The sequence below is a fragment of the Ananas comosus genome, linkage group 12 (assembly GCF_001540865.1).
Source record: "Ananas comosus cultivar F153 linkage group 12, ASM154086v1, whole genome shotgun sequence".
Lineage (NCBI taxonomy): Eukaryota > Viridiplantae > Streptophyta > Magnoliopsida > Poales > Bromeliaceae > Ananas > Ananas comosus.
Window position 1 is genome coordinate 6,995,898 of NC_033632.1, and position 17,078 is coordinate 7,012,975.

General features: G+C 38.3%; 1 protein-coding gene across 7 annotated transcripts in view; it reads left to right on the forward strand.

Annotated features, from left to right (window-relative positions):
- The window catches only part of LOC109718214 (titin), a 37,506-nt gene continuing 26,059 nt past the window's right edge, over positions 5,632-17,078 (forward strand). For 4 of the 7 annotated variants that reach the window (XM_020244309.1, XM_020244314.1, XM_020244310.1 and 1 more), the window contains exons 1-8: positions 5,632-5,787; positions 7,320-8,549; positions 8,814-9,155; positions 9,397-9,744; positions 10,084-10,140; positions 10,286-10,645; positions 10,779-10,958; positions 11,122-11,781. In XM_020244309.1, coding sequence (XP_020099898.1) covers positions 5,758-5,787; positions 7,320-8,549; positions 8,814-9,155; positions 9,397-9,744; positions 10,084-10,140; positions 10,286-10,645; positions 10,779-10,958; positions 11,122-11,781 — 3,207 coding nt within the window. In that variant the 5' untranslated portion in view covers positions 5,632-5,757. The remainder of the gene's footprint in view (positions 5,788-7,319; positions 8,550-8,813; positions 9,156-9,396; positions 9,745-10,083; positions 10,141-10,285; positions 10,646-10,778; positions 10,959-11,121; positions 11,782-17,078) is intronic. The other 3 variants (XM_020244316.1, XM_020244315.1, XM_020244313.1) reach the window with 3 other exon arrangements.

Consider the following 17,078-nt stretch of genomic DNA (forward strand, 5'->3'; position numbering starts at 1 on the left):
ATATATATATATATATATATATATATATATATATATATATATATATATATATATATATATAGTTGAGAGATCGTTAACGCGTAGGATAGAGAGTTACAGTATGTAGAGATTTGGCTTTGCTAGCAATTTCATAGTTTTAACAAAACTATTTCTGTGTAGCTAATAATTGAAAAGCACTACTAGAGAAGGGTTATTGTTGTAAATAAAACAGAGCCCATCAAGCAGGGTATTATTTTGCTTCGGTGTAATCTATGCATATATGTATATATGCATCTGTGCCTTTCATTTATTTTCGGACGTGTTTGCATACAAGCTCCAACTTGGTGTTTGGATCATCTACGTTACGTAATCGGGAGGCACAAGATGACAATATGTCGTTTGCATGGTCGGTGTGAGATTGATTGTTTCTTGTTCTCATTTGACTTGTTGTCTATATATTAATTATTATTATTACCTAATATTCTCAAACCATTATTCAAAAGAAATTTAATGGTTTAAGAATTAAAGAGCAATATATGGTCAAAAGTACAAATATCAATTTACCATATGGGAATAGTAAAGGGAATATCCATACATTTTATCATTGAAAAAAACAAAAAAAAAAAGAAGAAGACAAACTTAGAAATAAAATTGACAAATTATTGGACTCACTAAACCTAGTCAAATCTAACATACGTACACCATATATGGAGACCCACATTATGAATATTTCAAACATATTAAATGGAGAAATTAAATCCACTTGTGGATGTAGCAATCAAAGAATGAATGTCATGGTATAATAATAGATTCAACGAAAATAAAAGAAAGGAAAAGAGCAAGAGCAAGAGGTATTCTCGATGCGTTGTTGTGGACTACGAAATCACGTCTTCTTTGAGCCGCCAGAATTAAGATTTGATCGCACCGCATCCAATCTATGTAGAAAAATAATATAAAATAATATAAAGGCGGCCAAACTTGAAAGGGATGGTACGGAGATGAGGATCAGATAATCCATTTGGAATTCAGGAACAAAATCTCGATTTATTTTGAGATTTTATGTAATTTCTCACCTCTTTAGGTTGTAACAGTAAAAAGAGAATTATGTTTTCTTATGATCCACTGGTTCTAATTAACCACCGATTCTGACCGTGCAAATACTATTTGAATAAAACTATTTCAAAAAACACTAACAGATTCTTGAGTTACTCGGCTCAAATACTTCACTTTTGGAGCATCAAGCAAAAGCAAAAAGATCGGAGCTTCTTGTCACGGACTTAAGTGAAATCACTTGTCTAGCCCGTGCGGCGCTCGCCTTCCTTCGTAAAGTGAACTAGTCTACCTCTCAACTAGCTAAGTCAGGACCTACTCGCTCTGAGACTAAGTAGGAGAGAGAGAGAGTTTGAGGAATGTTGTTGTATATTGACAAGAGAAAGATTACAACTGACTTCCTAAGGAGAGGGGGTGGAGGCCACAATCTTATATAAGCCACTCGCCACCCAAGCTACAAATGAAAAGGCACCAAGTGGCGCATAACTACAAGGCAAAAAAGGAGGTTACAAGCTCCCAAGAGACTACACTTATTACTCTCCTAAAAACTCTAAGAGACTCTTGACCCTTCGGCATCCGCGCTATCAGTCTTGAAACCTGCATAGAAGCTTCTGGAACGTCCCAACAAAACCTCCGACAAAACTCTCCTTCGGAGATTAGGCGACTACAAAGGAGAAGTCAGCGAAAAACACTTTGTCACTGACAACCTCCCACGCCTAACGCACAGACGCCCTCGTCGCGTGCGGAGCTGCTCCCGATCTGTGTAGCCTTTCGTGTAGTCCGCCGTGCCTTCGCGCCCGAATAGCCCCGAGCCTTGCTACCGTAGTCCGCATTTGCCCCTGCACCAGCCCCTAGTGCCTTGTCCCTCTGAGAATCCCCCAAGTGTGCCTGCCCTCAACGACACACACGTACACGCCGCCAAGGCACATGATGCTCCAGGGTCCCCTTGGACTCCTGTTTGACAGAATGACTCGCACTTTGCTTGGAAGCTGGCTGCTTCAATGCCACCTGAGACTAGATAGCCTCACAGCTACTAAGATCCTCCTCCTTAAGGTCCTCAGCCTTCCTGCACTGCACCTCCTTGTAAAGCTGTAGGGCCGCATCGGCTCGCCTCGACACAGCGAAACCATGCAAGGCACCGACTCGTCTAGGAAGCTCAGCACCCACAAGTGTGGCATAGACGTTGCCTTTGATGAAACTAGAAAGTCCATCCGGAGAATTACTCTGAAGTTGTCGAGTGGCCCAATAGTGAGATTGGCTTGCCCCTCCACGGATCGATGGCTATGTCCAACCCTTTGGCAACTCCTGTGATTGGACTTTCCTTGGAGTTGACCGCCTTGATGCAGCTCGCATCCTTCTCGAGTATGAGGCCCAACCGCTTGGCCTCCACCTCCGTGACAAGATTGTGTGTCGCGATGGTGTCGGTCATCGTCTATGTGGTCCTCCTATTGAGGATCACATCAACGAACATTAGCTCCCTCTTGCTGAGCTTGTCGTCGCTTGGCTGACCACGAACTGCATTGACGAGCCGCGCCCATCCTTAGCAGCTCCACCATATCCTCGCCCTCCTCGGCTTGGACCGCAGCCACTTGCTTTCCCTTCTAGTTGCTCCTGTTTGGGCAGTTCCACACCCAATGGTTCTCACCGCAAACATAGCATGAGATCTTTGCAGACGGCGGGGCGGGATTCTGCTTGTGCCTCGTTGCATCATGGTTCCGCTTGTGCCCTTTCGCTCCCCCTAGATCGCGGTGCCCTCCCCCACGTTTGGCCTCGCTCGCCTTTAGTGGTTCACCTTGATCGCCCTCAGTTTACTCCCACTCAGGCAATTTCTTCGCCAAAGCGGTCGCGGAGTTCAGGTCCTTCATATTTCGCCCCAAGATCTTTTTGTTTACCCATGATTGAAGGCCGTCTAGGAAGAAAAACAATCGTTCCTCATCGGCCATGTTGGAGATCGCCAACATCAGCATTGAGTACTCTTGGATATACTCCTTGAGTGTCCCACGATGTTTGAGCCATTGAAGTTGCTTCCGCGCAAGATATTCATCGCGCTCGGGGTAGAACTGCGCGTTCGCGCACAAAGTCCTCTCAAGTGGTAAGTTGATAGCGACCCTGCTCGGCCTCTGCCGACCGCCGACGCCACCGCAGCATGGCATCGTCGAAGAGGTACATGGCTGCGATTTAGACTTTATCCTCCTGGTCCTCCAATTGCAACCCCTTGAGACAGCGCTCCATGTGCCAAAGGAAATTATCAATCTCCTTCTCATCTCGCGTGCCCTTGAGGTGTTGGGGTTCAGGGACGTGGACCTCGAGGTGTGCTTCTTTCGCATCTTGACATCGCGAGCCACCACCTTCTCATGTATAGTCACTCGCATCTTGAGGTCCTCGACCTCGTCGACCTTGGTGACAAGGTCCTCGACCAGCACCTTTCGCTCGTCCTTGCGACGGGCGAGGTCGCTACAGAACTACTCGAGCTGATAGCGAAAAGTCGCCATGGCAGCCGCTACATTATCCTCCATGGCATGCAGCCCGTCTTCCATCATCCCCACATGTTGGGACAGGACGAAGTAGTGTTCCAACGGTCTCACAGCAGAGTCCTCCAACGAGCTCACACGGTCTTTGAGTGGCGCGAACTCCTTCGCAAAGGTCTGCGGCTCCTTGCTCTTGCCACACTTGGACACCCTGGGTTCAGGCACAATGCCAACGATGGCAACATTCGACATAGACATGGCTTCCCAGCTCTGAACTCACTCTGATACCAACTGTCACGGACTTAAACAAAATTGCTTGTCTAGCCTATGAAGCACTCGCCTTCCTTCGCAAAGTGAGTAAGCTTACCTCTCAACTTGCCAAATCAGGACCTACTTGCCCTAAGGTTAAGTACAAAAGAGAGAGAGAGTATGAGGAATGTTGTTCTATATTGATAAGAGAAAGGATTACAATTGATTTTCTAAGAAGAGGGGTGTCACAACCTTATGTAGGCCACTCATCACCCACTCATTGCCCTGCATCCGCACCATTAGTCTTGAAACGCATATAGAAGTTTCTAGAATGCCCCAGCAAAACCGACAAAACTCCCTTTTGGAGATTGGGCGATTGCAATGGAGAAATTAGTGGAAAACACTATGTCCGTAACATTCTGCTTTAAAAAAAAAAAATCATAAAATCAATTCATACTATCATAGTAAAGGCTAAAAGTACTGTTTGAATTGCGCGGTTTAAAAAAGCATTAACAACTCTTTAATTATAATCTCCTAATATCCTGTCAATGAATTACAGCATTTGCTTTTTGAAGATCAGAAACTCATTTCACTTGTAATGATAAAAGCTAAAGGAGCGTTTTAATACAACTGTTTGAAGACATAATTTTTTACTTACAATCTCCACAGAGCATCCTACAAGAAAGAGCACAAGTAAACGCAAATAAGATAAGAAGTTAAAAATATAACAAAAGAGACCTTAATAAATAAAACAAGAAAGAGACAAAGGCAATACCTTGACCTAGGTCTCTGTTTCTAGAGGGGACTTTTGGCTAACGAGAAATTGTTTTTCTAATATCCCCTTTCCTGTTGCTAATTACTCCACCAACCAAATCGTCATCATCTTCATCATCTGATGTGGCTTTATAAATTTTTCTTTGTAGAACACATCAGCATAGGTTAATCCAGTCTCCAAAACTATGTGGAAACCAAAAAAAGAAGGATCTATAAAGGTTTACTTCAAATATAGTACCTCAATTATGACCATTTTAATTTCCAGCTCATACCTTCGACTGTAACAGTTTAGTCCCTAAAGTTTGTATCGAATAACAATCAATCCCTAAAGTTTGTATAGAACCCTCTAAAGAAGGCATATCATAGCAGCACCATTGTTAGAATATCCTTTCAACTAAAAACTCTAAAAGTCTACCTCATTTTTCACGAAGTAAATTTTATAAAAAGCTGAAACTTTGAGTTAGTTAATTGAATCAAATGAAATGTAAGGAGAAAATTGTTATGATGGAACCTTAGGACAAAAGAAATTCATATCAAGATTTATGGAATAGATGTAATTGACGTAACCAACCATTAAGTGACAAACCATCCTCATCTATAATGCAATTCACTACAGAAACAAGCAATCCAAGGGCTGCAGTAGATAAGATCAACAAAAACCATTTCTGCTGCTGGGTTAATTTGTGTCTTATTTCATTGGTGGAAAACCTGGTAACTAATTCATTACTTTTGCTTTTTTTAAAAAAAAGAACATTTGAGCCCCCACAAGCCAGTCGTTTTAACTTGAGATGAAATTTTTGCTTCTGACAAAAGGAAAATAATTTGGATTACACACAAAGGGTGAAGGATGGTAGTAGCAGTCCATATCAATAATAGAGTGGCAAACTTGTAACTTCACAAGAAAAAGGAGGGAAGCTGTGGAGCCCACCAATACAAGCATGCAAACCAATGAGAAGCACCATCATGTGCTTACATTGAACCAGATTGGCTTTTATTTGTCAGCTAATGCTTATTTCTAACATTCATTATTCAGTGATCTACTGTTGTACAAACATTTACTTACCACCTAATTCTCAGATTATTAAAAAGGATACAAATCTCATCAACTATAGCCACATTAGTATAAAGCTAACACACACCAAAAAGTATGAGGCATAAAGAGTAGGCTCTTTTGAAGCAACCACCTCTCCTCCTCTTTTTTTTCTCAGAAAGAGGCTTCTTTTGGGAATCTGGAGAAATGGCTGCCGAAGCAGAAATGGAGGAGAAGGTGAGAGAAATTTTTCTTTACTTTATTATTTCCTTCTTTAACGCATCCTTCCATGCAAAGAAACACATTATGCTATTTAAAACACACTTGGATAATTTTAGTTTTAGAACTTCAGCTGCACAGTGAGTGTTTCCTGGTGAATAAACTGAGGATTCTGTCGATTATGTGGATCATGTGATAAAAAGCATTTATTTGATTATATTTCTTTGATCGTACCCCTTGATCTGAAAGATTCATAGCAACATTATATGAGTACAGAAAGGAAATAGGAAATTTATTTGTTTGATTTGTGCTGATTAGCTGGTTATCATTATATGGTTGATCTGATTTATACCAGTTTGAAAATTAGGCAGAGTTTAATTTATGTTATTTCATATAATGATCATAACTTACGCTTTTAAAAGATGTTATTTCTGACTCTGTTATAGTACAATATAATCATGATTTTGATAGAATTAGAGTATCCAGATGGTTATTAATCAACAATATGTTCTTTGAATATTCAGATAAGAAAACGCAATACTATGTTTAGGCATATGGTTTTAACAATGAGACCAGTAAATAACAGTAGTTAAATCGGCATCAAAAATAGATTAGTACTAAAGTAAAAGATAATATACTAACTACATAGAGACATTTGTTTTTGAAATTACTTTCTGAGTCTTCAGGCTGTAAATATTGGCTCCTTTATCATCAAAACAAGCTGGTTGATTCTGCATAGGTTTTTTTCACAAATAATAAAGAAAAAAATAATAAATAACCTGGAGAAAAGCACTTATATGATGCATGTATCCACATAAAAAAGAAATAAAGAGACAAAAAGAGAGTAAACTATTGTGAGTGATCACTTAATTAGCGTTATAAATCTCTATGCAATATAATAAGCCTATTATCATTAAAAGTAAGCAATTTGTTAAATGGTTTTCTTGGTCCTACCTTGTAAAGCAAGATAATAATTTATACTGTCTCAACTACCTGAGGTCTTTTTCCTTTCTTTTTTTTTTTTTTTTTCTTCTTTTCCTTTTCGAGTGAAAATTATTTGAGGTCAATAATAGTCTCATGCCACATACAAGTGCTGGGGTAGTATATCACTATAAATAATGCATAAGCCATCAATTTTTTTGTTTCTTGACAAGTGTCTTTCCATCATTATGTGATTCAATGATGGGAATTTTCATTGAATACTCTAAATAAGAATAGAAAGGATTAAAGTAAAGATAGATTATTTTTCCATATATCCACGAGTTCTATCGATCAACACTGAACTAGCTTCCATTGCATGCCGAGACAGCATCTTGCCTGCTAAATCTTAAGTTTCATTCCGAACAAAATACATCAAATGAATTGTCTCATAAACTCAAAATAAAATGCAGTATGCACTACATTATAGTTATAAAGATATTTTATGTTCAAGGATTCAATTTCCTGTCCTACACAGTCCAAATTCACCATAATACACAAACAAATTTAGTGGCATATTTGAAAAAAAAAAAAAAATGAAATCAAGTGTTCCTGACTGATCTGCCTTGCAGAATTCAGAAACGATTGGGCAAAATCAAACACATGGTGACGCCGATGCGATAGAGCAAAACAGTGTTCTAAATGAGAAAATTAAAGATGATGCACCAAGTTCAGTTATTGAAGGAAAATTGAGTGCTTCTGAGGGTGAAGTTTTTATTGAAGCACCTTCTGAAGATAAGCTGACTTCGGAACAGATGTTCATTGATGAAGGAACCACAGCCAAAGAAAAGGTTCTAGAGTGCAGGACACATTTTAAGATTGATGAGAAAGATGAATTTGAGGAGGCCGAAGATGAAGCTCTAAAATCACAGTTGGTACCAAATGCGAATTTAATAAATGATCTGCCCACTGAACAGACTACCGATGAAAGCAGCAAAATGGATGAAACTGATGTGTTAGAGAGCCCAGAGGAGAGAGATTTGGGAAAAGGTAGTGATGAGTACGAAAGCTCAGAAAACTTACCTATATTGGAAGTGAAAGAAAAATATCCTCAGAATGATGGAGAGAACACAAAAAAGAAAGCTGAAGAACAACAAAGTAGCAAAGATCTAGGTTTAATTGTACATGGAAAAGATAAAGAAGACAAGATTACAGAGTCGTTTCATGAAACACCTACAGAACAGCAAACTGATGATAGCAAAATTGATACTTTTTCGGACGCACAGTTAACTAATGAGACACAGTCAGTGTATGAGAAAAAGGAGACTGAGGAAACAGCAGAAATATCAGCAGCTCTGCTGAATAAAGGGCATCACTACGAAATTAGCGCCGATCAGGGTGGAGTAGAATTTAAAATAACAACATCAAATGAAGAAGAGATTCAACACAATGAGTATAGAGAACAGCAATCTGAAGTCAAAAACAGCACAGACTGCATGAATCCTGAGAAAGCTTCTGTAGATGAGAATTCGAAAGCAATACAGGCTATTGACTCAACCAATATAAAATCAGATGATTCAGAAAAAGACCAAGCGCAAGCACATATATTAGCGAAGAGTGAAGAGTATAGTGATGCAGTAACGACAGAAGCGACTGTGTGTCTGGAAAAACTACAAGATAAGCCGGAAGAATCTACAGTTGAAGATACTTTGCTTTCAGAAACCAAGGAAGTTGATGGAGCTGGAGAGACTAAAAAACTTAACAAAGAAATGATAGACACAGAAGGACGAGGTGTTAGCTTGGAAGAAGCTTCTCATGATGCCAGTCTGGATGTGCCAAATGAACAAGACCATGGATATCAGGTATTTATGTCCTACATGTTAAAAGGTTTCAGCAAAGAAAATAAGTTTTCTTATCTTCTGTTACTTTCTCCTACTGGGCTTTTGCTAGGCTTCTAGCCAAATTAGCAAGCATAATGATTTCCTAAATACCTTACCTTAAATGAGTAATCACATAAATAAGTTCCTCTCTGTAAGCCTTCAAAGTAAATTTGAAATGTGTAAAATTTCTAATTTATAAAATGTTTACACTTCTATTTTCCTGATATAATTTGAAAATGTGTGCAGACCACAGCCCCAGATGGATTGAGTGAAGAGGTGGGCTTCACAAGTGAAAAGGATGAAAACATGTGCAAGAAAGATGATTGTGCTGGAGAGACCGCTCAAGATTTTCCGGAGGAAACTACTCACAGAGCAGGGAAGGATGGAGAGGAAACAGATGCAAAGAATATTGGAAGTGAAGGCAATGATAGAGATGTAAAAGGAATTCCTGATGCGGCATCTGAGGAAGATAATAATGCAAAGACACCAGATAATACAATCACAAAAGAAATTACAATAGCAGCAGAACAAGAAGATGAGGCGAGGAAAAAAGTGAGTTCAAACAACGAGGAAACAGAAGGTGAAAAGGTATCAACATATCAACTATGCCCTTATCAACTTTCTTTAGTCTTTTTAAGCATTTGCTAGTAAATAATTTGTTGGTACGTGTATAGGAATAAGGACTGAATAGGAAAGTTGAGCAATGAATATACAGATATAAGTCATATCTGTTTTTCCATCATGCCTAATTTTCTGTTGTGCTTGTTACCATTAGCTTTATTTTTCAATCAAACCATTTTATTAACTTTTTACAATTTCATTTAAGCAGATATCTAGTGTTAAAGGTGAAAGTGAACCCACAGAGGTGGAGGATGAATATGTAAGAAACACTGTTGGTGATGCCTCTGATAAAGGAAAGCCAACTGGGAAGCCTGCAGACGTAGATGATGTGGTAGATGATGTGCACGAAGAAACCATAGGACATACATGTGACGAACAACATCAAGAAAATGTTGAGAGCAACGAAAAAAACGAGGATGGTGAACAGAGAGAAGAGGAACATCAAACTCTTCAACAAGAGGAATTGGTTTCTGAAGTTGAAAATCAAGAGACAACTTCCACAACAGGAGCAAACAAGATGGAGATCTCGAAAGAAGGCGAAAACCTCATTAATACGGTAACCTGCTTTATTCAATTACATAGTATGTTAAATTCCTTGGGACCTATCTGGAAGCTAAAATAACTTACCTAGCATATCTCCTCTTACTGACTCGAGAACCCTTTATTTCTTGATTGTTAAGCAGCACAAAATTATGTCTAAACAAAGAGCAAAAAAGTAAGCAAACTTATTTAAGGATATGATAACTCACCTTGTAGGTGAAGCATACTAGTTTATATCATCATGGCTTTTAAAGGGAATTGTCTAAAGTGAAACTCTTTTCTCATAATCACTAATTGTTACCTCCATCCAAAACTAGTTATCTACACAAACATTAAGGGTTTGTATGTTGTGCAGTTGTACAGATTTTTCACACTCCCTATCAACCATTACCACATGCACCTTGAGCAAACAGTAAGTCATCTGCTGAACAAGATACTCGTGCATCTAAATAGGCCATATAGATTTTGCATTGAAAGACAATACAATAATTCTAGCCTGTAAACTCTTTTCTGAAACTTGTCTTTTATTAAACTTCTGATTTACCAACTATGGGCAGATTTCTGAGTCAGTAAATCTGGAGGAAACTAAAATTGAACATGGGAAGGATGACAAGAAGATCAAGGAGAGTGTTGAAGATAATCCCCGAGATCATGCCTTGCCTTCACAAACAATACATGATGTAGCAGACGCAGACCACGCAGAAGCAAATCAAAGTTTGGAGGGGAAGGACGACAATATTGCGAGTCTTGAGAAAGAAAGTATCAAAAGCAAGGGACCTGATGAGGTTCACCCCAGTGAATCAGAAACACATCAGAGTTTGGTGGACAAAGACAACAATATTGTAAGTCTTGAAAAAGAAAGCATTGAAAGCAAAGGGCCTGATGAGGTTCAACTCGGTGAATCAGAAGCCACCAAGGTAGACTTTCTTTTGAATTCTTCAAAACTTTATGTATTTAATTTAACTATTCAATTTGCTTTCCTTGAACTCACTGTTTTTCCAACATGCCTCCTCATCTCAAGTTTGACTTGTGAAAAATTTGATCAACCAGGTTGCTGAAATTGTTAGCACAACTGATGAGGCTGAAACTACGTCTGTAGACGGAGGGGAAAGTGTTGATGTCGACAAAGATAAGGCAGAGTATCAAGAGCACAAAAATGTTAGAGGGTCAGTGATGGAGGAATATAATCAAGGGGAAGCAAATGAAACACAAATGGCCAAGAGCCATGAGGTAATAATTGATTCAATGCCACGTATGGTTTCTTACTAAGTCCAAAATTCGTATATTTTACTGCATGGCCAGAAGTATAGAAACGATTGAACTAATAATTCTTAACTTCTCCTCTAAAACCCTCATTTCAATATAACATTAATTGTTGTCCTATCTTGATCAGATCCCTGAAATGGATGATCTAAGCCCTGAAAAGGCTTCGGAGACAAATAAATCGGTGATGAAAGATATACATGACAAAACTAAAACAAAGCATGAAGAGCCAGATTTTGCAAGTAACAAGCCAATTAATCAGACTAACATGCCTGAACAAAGTCGAATTCCTGAAGAAGAAAATACTATCATGGAAAGCAAAACGGAGTCAAGCTTCCCAAAGGATGCAATTGAAAATGCCCTGAAATCAGACCCTGATGAGAAAGATGAGGAAATGCTAAAGAATGAGGAATCCTCACATATTTTCCCAGAGTCCTCTCCCAACGTTGATCATAAAATTGCTAGGGGATTATCTCATCAAGATGAAGGGAACAAGATATGTGAGGATGCAGCACTAGAAACCCCATCTGGCAATCAAAGCCGTGAAGCAGATGAGGAGCAAATAGAAATTGGGAAACCTAAAAAGCTGAACGAACTTAAACAAGATATTCCTATGAAGTACTTTGATGCTGTAAACAGTCAAGAAGAGACGATACATAAAGAAAATCCTGATAATGTGGAAGAGAGCGAGAAGTGTGAAGTAAAGGATGAAACTGCTTTAACACTCGAGCGAGCATCTGCAGCGGACTCTGAAGAGCCCAGTCATTGGCTGTTTAGCAGTTGTGAGAAGGTATCCAAGTCTTAACCCATACAAAAATTTCAACATTCTTTATCCTTATTTATGAATTGTTAATGAATAAACTATTGACAAAGAATTTTAAGTTTCTATCCGCACAAGTTGTGCCCACCATGCCATACCATGCAGACAATATATCAGCATGATACCACCCGCATGCCGATGGCACAACTCAAAATCATTTTTTTTTCAAAAATTAACAAGTAGCTACATTAATCAAATACCAAAGAATATAGTTGTGCCAAAAGAAAATATATGTTTTCATAGTTGGATAAATTGAGTAGAAAAAGTATATGAAGCAGAAAGATGAAAAAGTCTTTGAGTGTAGCAATGCCACTCTCCTTAAAGCTAAATCGTCCCCACCATTCTCGTAATTTGGTGTGCACTGGGTTAACAAATAGCTTCTCAGGATACAATGAAATATAAACCTCAACTTCGTTTGCACACGTGAAGTCGAGCCTTTGAGCACTCACTCGATTAAATTGTCAAAAAGAAAATAGAATAAGAAACAAGAAATTATTATAGATAGAGACTTAAACTTTCCAACTGTCCTTCAGCAGTCAACGTTATGGACTTATATGGACCACGAACAGGTGCTTTATGAAGTGACAATTCATGAACGGGTGCTTCATGAAGTGACTTTTCCTTTGATCATAACTATCAATTAGTTATATGAGTCAAGTTCAATGAATGTAAGAATTAATTTCAACGGACATCCATGAAAGGACACACTAAAAAGTTGTCTTTCTATGTCTTATCCTTTCAATAAAAATCACATCCTTTCATATTCATTCACCAAGAGTTACGACCTTTGATTAGAGTCACATCTACTCACTAAGAGTCGCATTTGTACTAAGGGTTGCATCCATTCACTAAAACTCAAAGGACAAAATAAATATATATTTTAAAAATTTCCTTACATTCATGCCACAATGTATTGGCACATAGATATCGTGCCAACAGCATAGATTGACACGGCATAGCACGATGGTGTGCCATGCCACACCGTTGCTTAGCATGAACCTGCAACTGACTAAGTGCAAAATGTAGATCAGAAGATGAAAGATGGGCAACCAAAAAAAAAAAGAGAAAGTAAGATTTGTAGTTTCTGCAAGGGGCATTTTAGCCAACTAATCTCATCCAAACTTTATATTCTAAAAATAGGCCTACGAAAATCGTATTTACGGAAATAGGCACGAAACTGCCACGTAAGCAGTGAGATAGCGGAGGAAGATAGAAGCCGTGAACCAAGTACCACTTTCAAGTGAAGACGGTAAATGATTCACCGCTTTCATAAAATTTTAAAAATCCTATGAAGGCGGTGAATGGTTCACCGCCTTCATGCAATTCCCCGCGCAGAATATAATAGTTATGAACGCGGTGAATGGTTCACTGCATATTAAGGCGGTGAATCATTTACCGCTTTTATATGCAGTGATCCATTCACCGCATTTATGATAACCCCCACCCAGCCAATTAGTTTGCAGATTCCCACATTATACAAAATAGCAATATTTTCAAGCATTTCAATTACAAGAATAAATACACAAAATCATCTATATCAACTTCAACCACACTTTAAGCATATAAAATGAGCCATACCAATATCAAGATACTTCAATATGAATAAATTTAGATAATACCATAAAAAATCAATGTAGAAAAAATCAGAAATATCAAATATACATGAGAATCCCAAAAATGATAAACAAAATCAAGTCCCCTCCATCCCCCTCACATGCTCTCGCCCTCGTCCCCTGCCACGTCCACGTCTGCGTCCACAACCGCGTCCTCGACTTCGTCCTCGAATATGCATATCATGCTCCATCCCAGGCTGCACGGGCTCAATGACATGCATCTGATCAATATGCTCAATGGCGATGCCCTCGACAATCGGCTCCACCCCTTGCTCATCAGCCGATGGTACTGCGTCTCAATATGACCCTATCATCGTCGCCTACATCAATATACAACATCATCGCAATGAACCTATGACGTGGATGAAACGTCAGGAGGGATAGGCATGAATGGAATATCAAAATAGGATACCTCTGACGTAGATGGAATATCAAATGGAGGGATGGATGCCGACGAAATATCAAACTCCACTTCTGATGTCGAAGGGATATCAGATGTCGAAGGGACATCAGATGGATGAATCGGGACAGATGTCGATAGAAAATCATATGTAGGCATGGAGGTGGAGGGAATATCACCAAAATCATATACAGGCATGGAGGTGGAGGGAAAATCACTGTAATCAGCAAAAGCCGGAGAAGGAATATCCGGATGCCCTGTCACGGGAAAAGGGCCACCAACAACTACATTCGAAAATTCGTACTCCCTACAATTGATAGAAGAAGGCAATCTAAAATAATTATACAATTGTTATATTAAAATAATTATACAAAAGTCATATTTTGCAATACTAACCTGGGTGCATTTGCTCCTCCTCCAATATCAGCACGAAAATGTTCTCTTTCGGGGCCAGGGAATAATACATCCACATTAAAGTCACTATTTAACATTCTAGAATAATACCCCTGAGATAAAACCATCTGTTTTTCAACGAAGATTATCAAACACGGAGGGTTCCCCGACAATGCCATCGCACCACACAATGAGTCATCATCCGTAACTTCAACAACATCGAACTGATTCATCCCAGTCGAATATCGGACTTTGATAATTAGACGATACTCATCTCTTGGGGTATCGGTCAATCTATATATTTTTCTCTCGAATTCTGTAAATGTAATATCCACTGGGATACACACTTAATTTCTTACGACCGCCAACGTACTGTGGATTGCTATCTTGAGTGAATAGTTCTCCATTCCAATGAACAATAATAGCCACATTACTACGCGCCATCCTAATTTTTACAAAATATAATATTTATAAACTAACATAATCGTAGCAATATTTGACCAATTTATAATATCAATTTGCAAATGACATGTGTTCACTACATCAGAAAATAATAAATTTATAATATTGTAATAATTTTAAAAAAAAATTATTAATTTTTAGTATAAATTTATCAATTTTCAGTATATATGTATTTACTACACTCATTTTTCAAATTTCATCATACGATGATGCAAATGTAAGGAAATTTTTAAAATAATATATTTTGTTTATTAATTTTTAGTGAATGGATGCAACCCTTAGTGAGTGGATGCAACTCTAATCAAAGGGTGTAACTCTCAGAGTTAAAGGATGTGACTTTTAGTGAAAGGATATGACATGAAAAGACACATCTTTATCGTGTGTCTCTTCGAGTATATGTCCGTTGGAATTAATTCTTACATTTATTGAACTTGACTCATATAACTAATTGGTAGTTATGGTCAAATGAAAAGTCACAATTGAAAGATCACTTCACGAAATACCCGTTCATGAATAGTCACTTCATGAAGCACCCGTTCGTGGTCTATATAAGTCCACAGCGTTGGTTGCAGAAACGAAAGTAGAAAAAAAAAGGAACAGTTGAAGAGTTTTAAGTCTCCATTCATAATAATTCCATTCTTGTTTTCTTATTCTTTTTGACAACTTAATCGAGTAAGTGCTCAAAGGCTCGACTTCGTGTGTGCAAACGCAGTTGAGGTTTATGCTTCATTGTATCTTGGGAGGCTGTTCGTTGACCCGGTGCACACCAAATTGTTAGAACAGTAGTGACGGATTAAGCCTTAAGGAAAGTGGCATTGCTACACGCCTTGAAGCCTTTTTTCATCTTTCTGTTTCATACCTTTTTCACTATCTGCTCTTAAATCCGAAAATGTCGACTGCTACTCAACGAGAGATGACAACAAACTTTATAAGACTAGAAAGATTTGATGGCATGGACTTCAGGCGCTGGCAGAAGAAATTATTTTTCCTTCTGTCGACTCTCAAAGTTGCTTATATCCTCACTACTCCAAGACCAGAAGAAAACGATGATGAACCTATTGCACAAACTTGTACAAGACAAAAATGGGATGAAGATGACAATATATGCCGAGGCAACATTGTAAATGCTATGTCGGATGCGCTTTTTGACGTCTATCAAAATATGAAAATGGCTAAAGAACTGTGGGAAGGTCTTGAAGAAAAATACAAATCCGTGGATGCCACAAGTAAGAAGTTTCTTGTTAGCAAATTTAATAACTATAAAATGGTTGATAGTAGATATGTTCTTGATCAATTACATGAAATTCAACATATTCTCAATCAACTTACTCAACATAATATGAATATGGATGAATCTATAATTGTGGCCTCTATTATCGATAAACTTCCTCCATCATGGAAAGACTTTAAGAAAAGTCTTAAGCATAAAAAGGAAGAGATTACTCTTAAAGATTTGGCTAACCATCTTCGCATAGAAGAATATCGTTTGCATGATGGCAAAAAGGAGCAAGATGCTCGGAGTGTCAAAGTGTATGTGACGGAAGATGAGTATAATAAAACCCGTCAACCCATAAAAGAAAATCGAAAGAGAGCCAAACATCCGATCAACCACAACATGACAAATAAGAAAAAGAAAGATGCATGCTTTCATTGTGGTAAACCGGGTCACTACAAGAAAGAATGTCGGTTCCTCGAAAGGGAAAGTGCACCGGATTCCAAAAGGAATTTTGTGGCTATGATATCCGAGGCTAACATACTCGAAGATGACGGAGTTTGGTGGATTGATTCAGGTTCCACAAGACGTGTGCAAGGATAGAAGTTTATTTAGAACTTATGATGCATTGGAGGATGGAAATGTTCTCTATGTGGGCAATTCTTCAACAGCACAAATCAAAGTAAAGAACACTCCAATGAGAAAACTGATGTTGTAATTGAAACCCCAAAACTTAGAAGAAGTAAAAGAGTTAGAATTGCTAAAACATTTGGACCGGATTTTTATACTTTTCTTGTTGAGGGTAGTAGAGAAATGATTACAGAAAGTTTTCAATTTTGTTTAAACATTGACTCAGACCCCTAAACATTGACTCAGACCCCACAACATTTGAGGAGGCAATGAAATCTCCTGATGTCACTTTTTGGAAAGAAGCGATAAATGATGAAATGGACTCAATTATGGCCAACCAAACATGAAAATTAGTTGATCTTCCTCATGGATGTAAACCTATTGGGTGTAAATGGATTTTCAAAAAAAAATCAACGTAAATGGCACCATAGATAAATTCAAGGCAAGACTTGCTGCCAAAGGGTTTACACAAAAAGAAGGCATTGATTATTTTGATACCTATGCACCTGTTGCCAGATTAGCGACCATTAGAACTTTGATTGCTCTTGCTTCTATG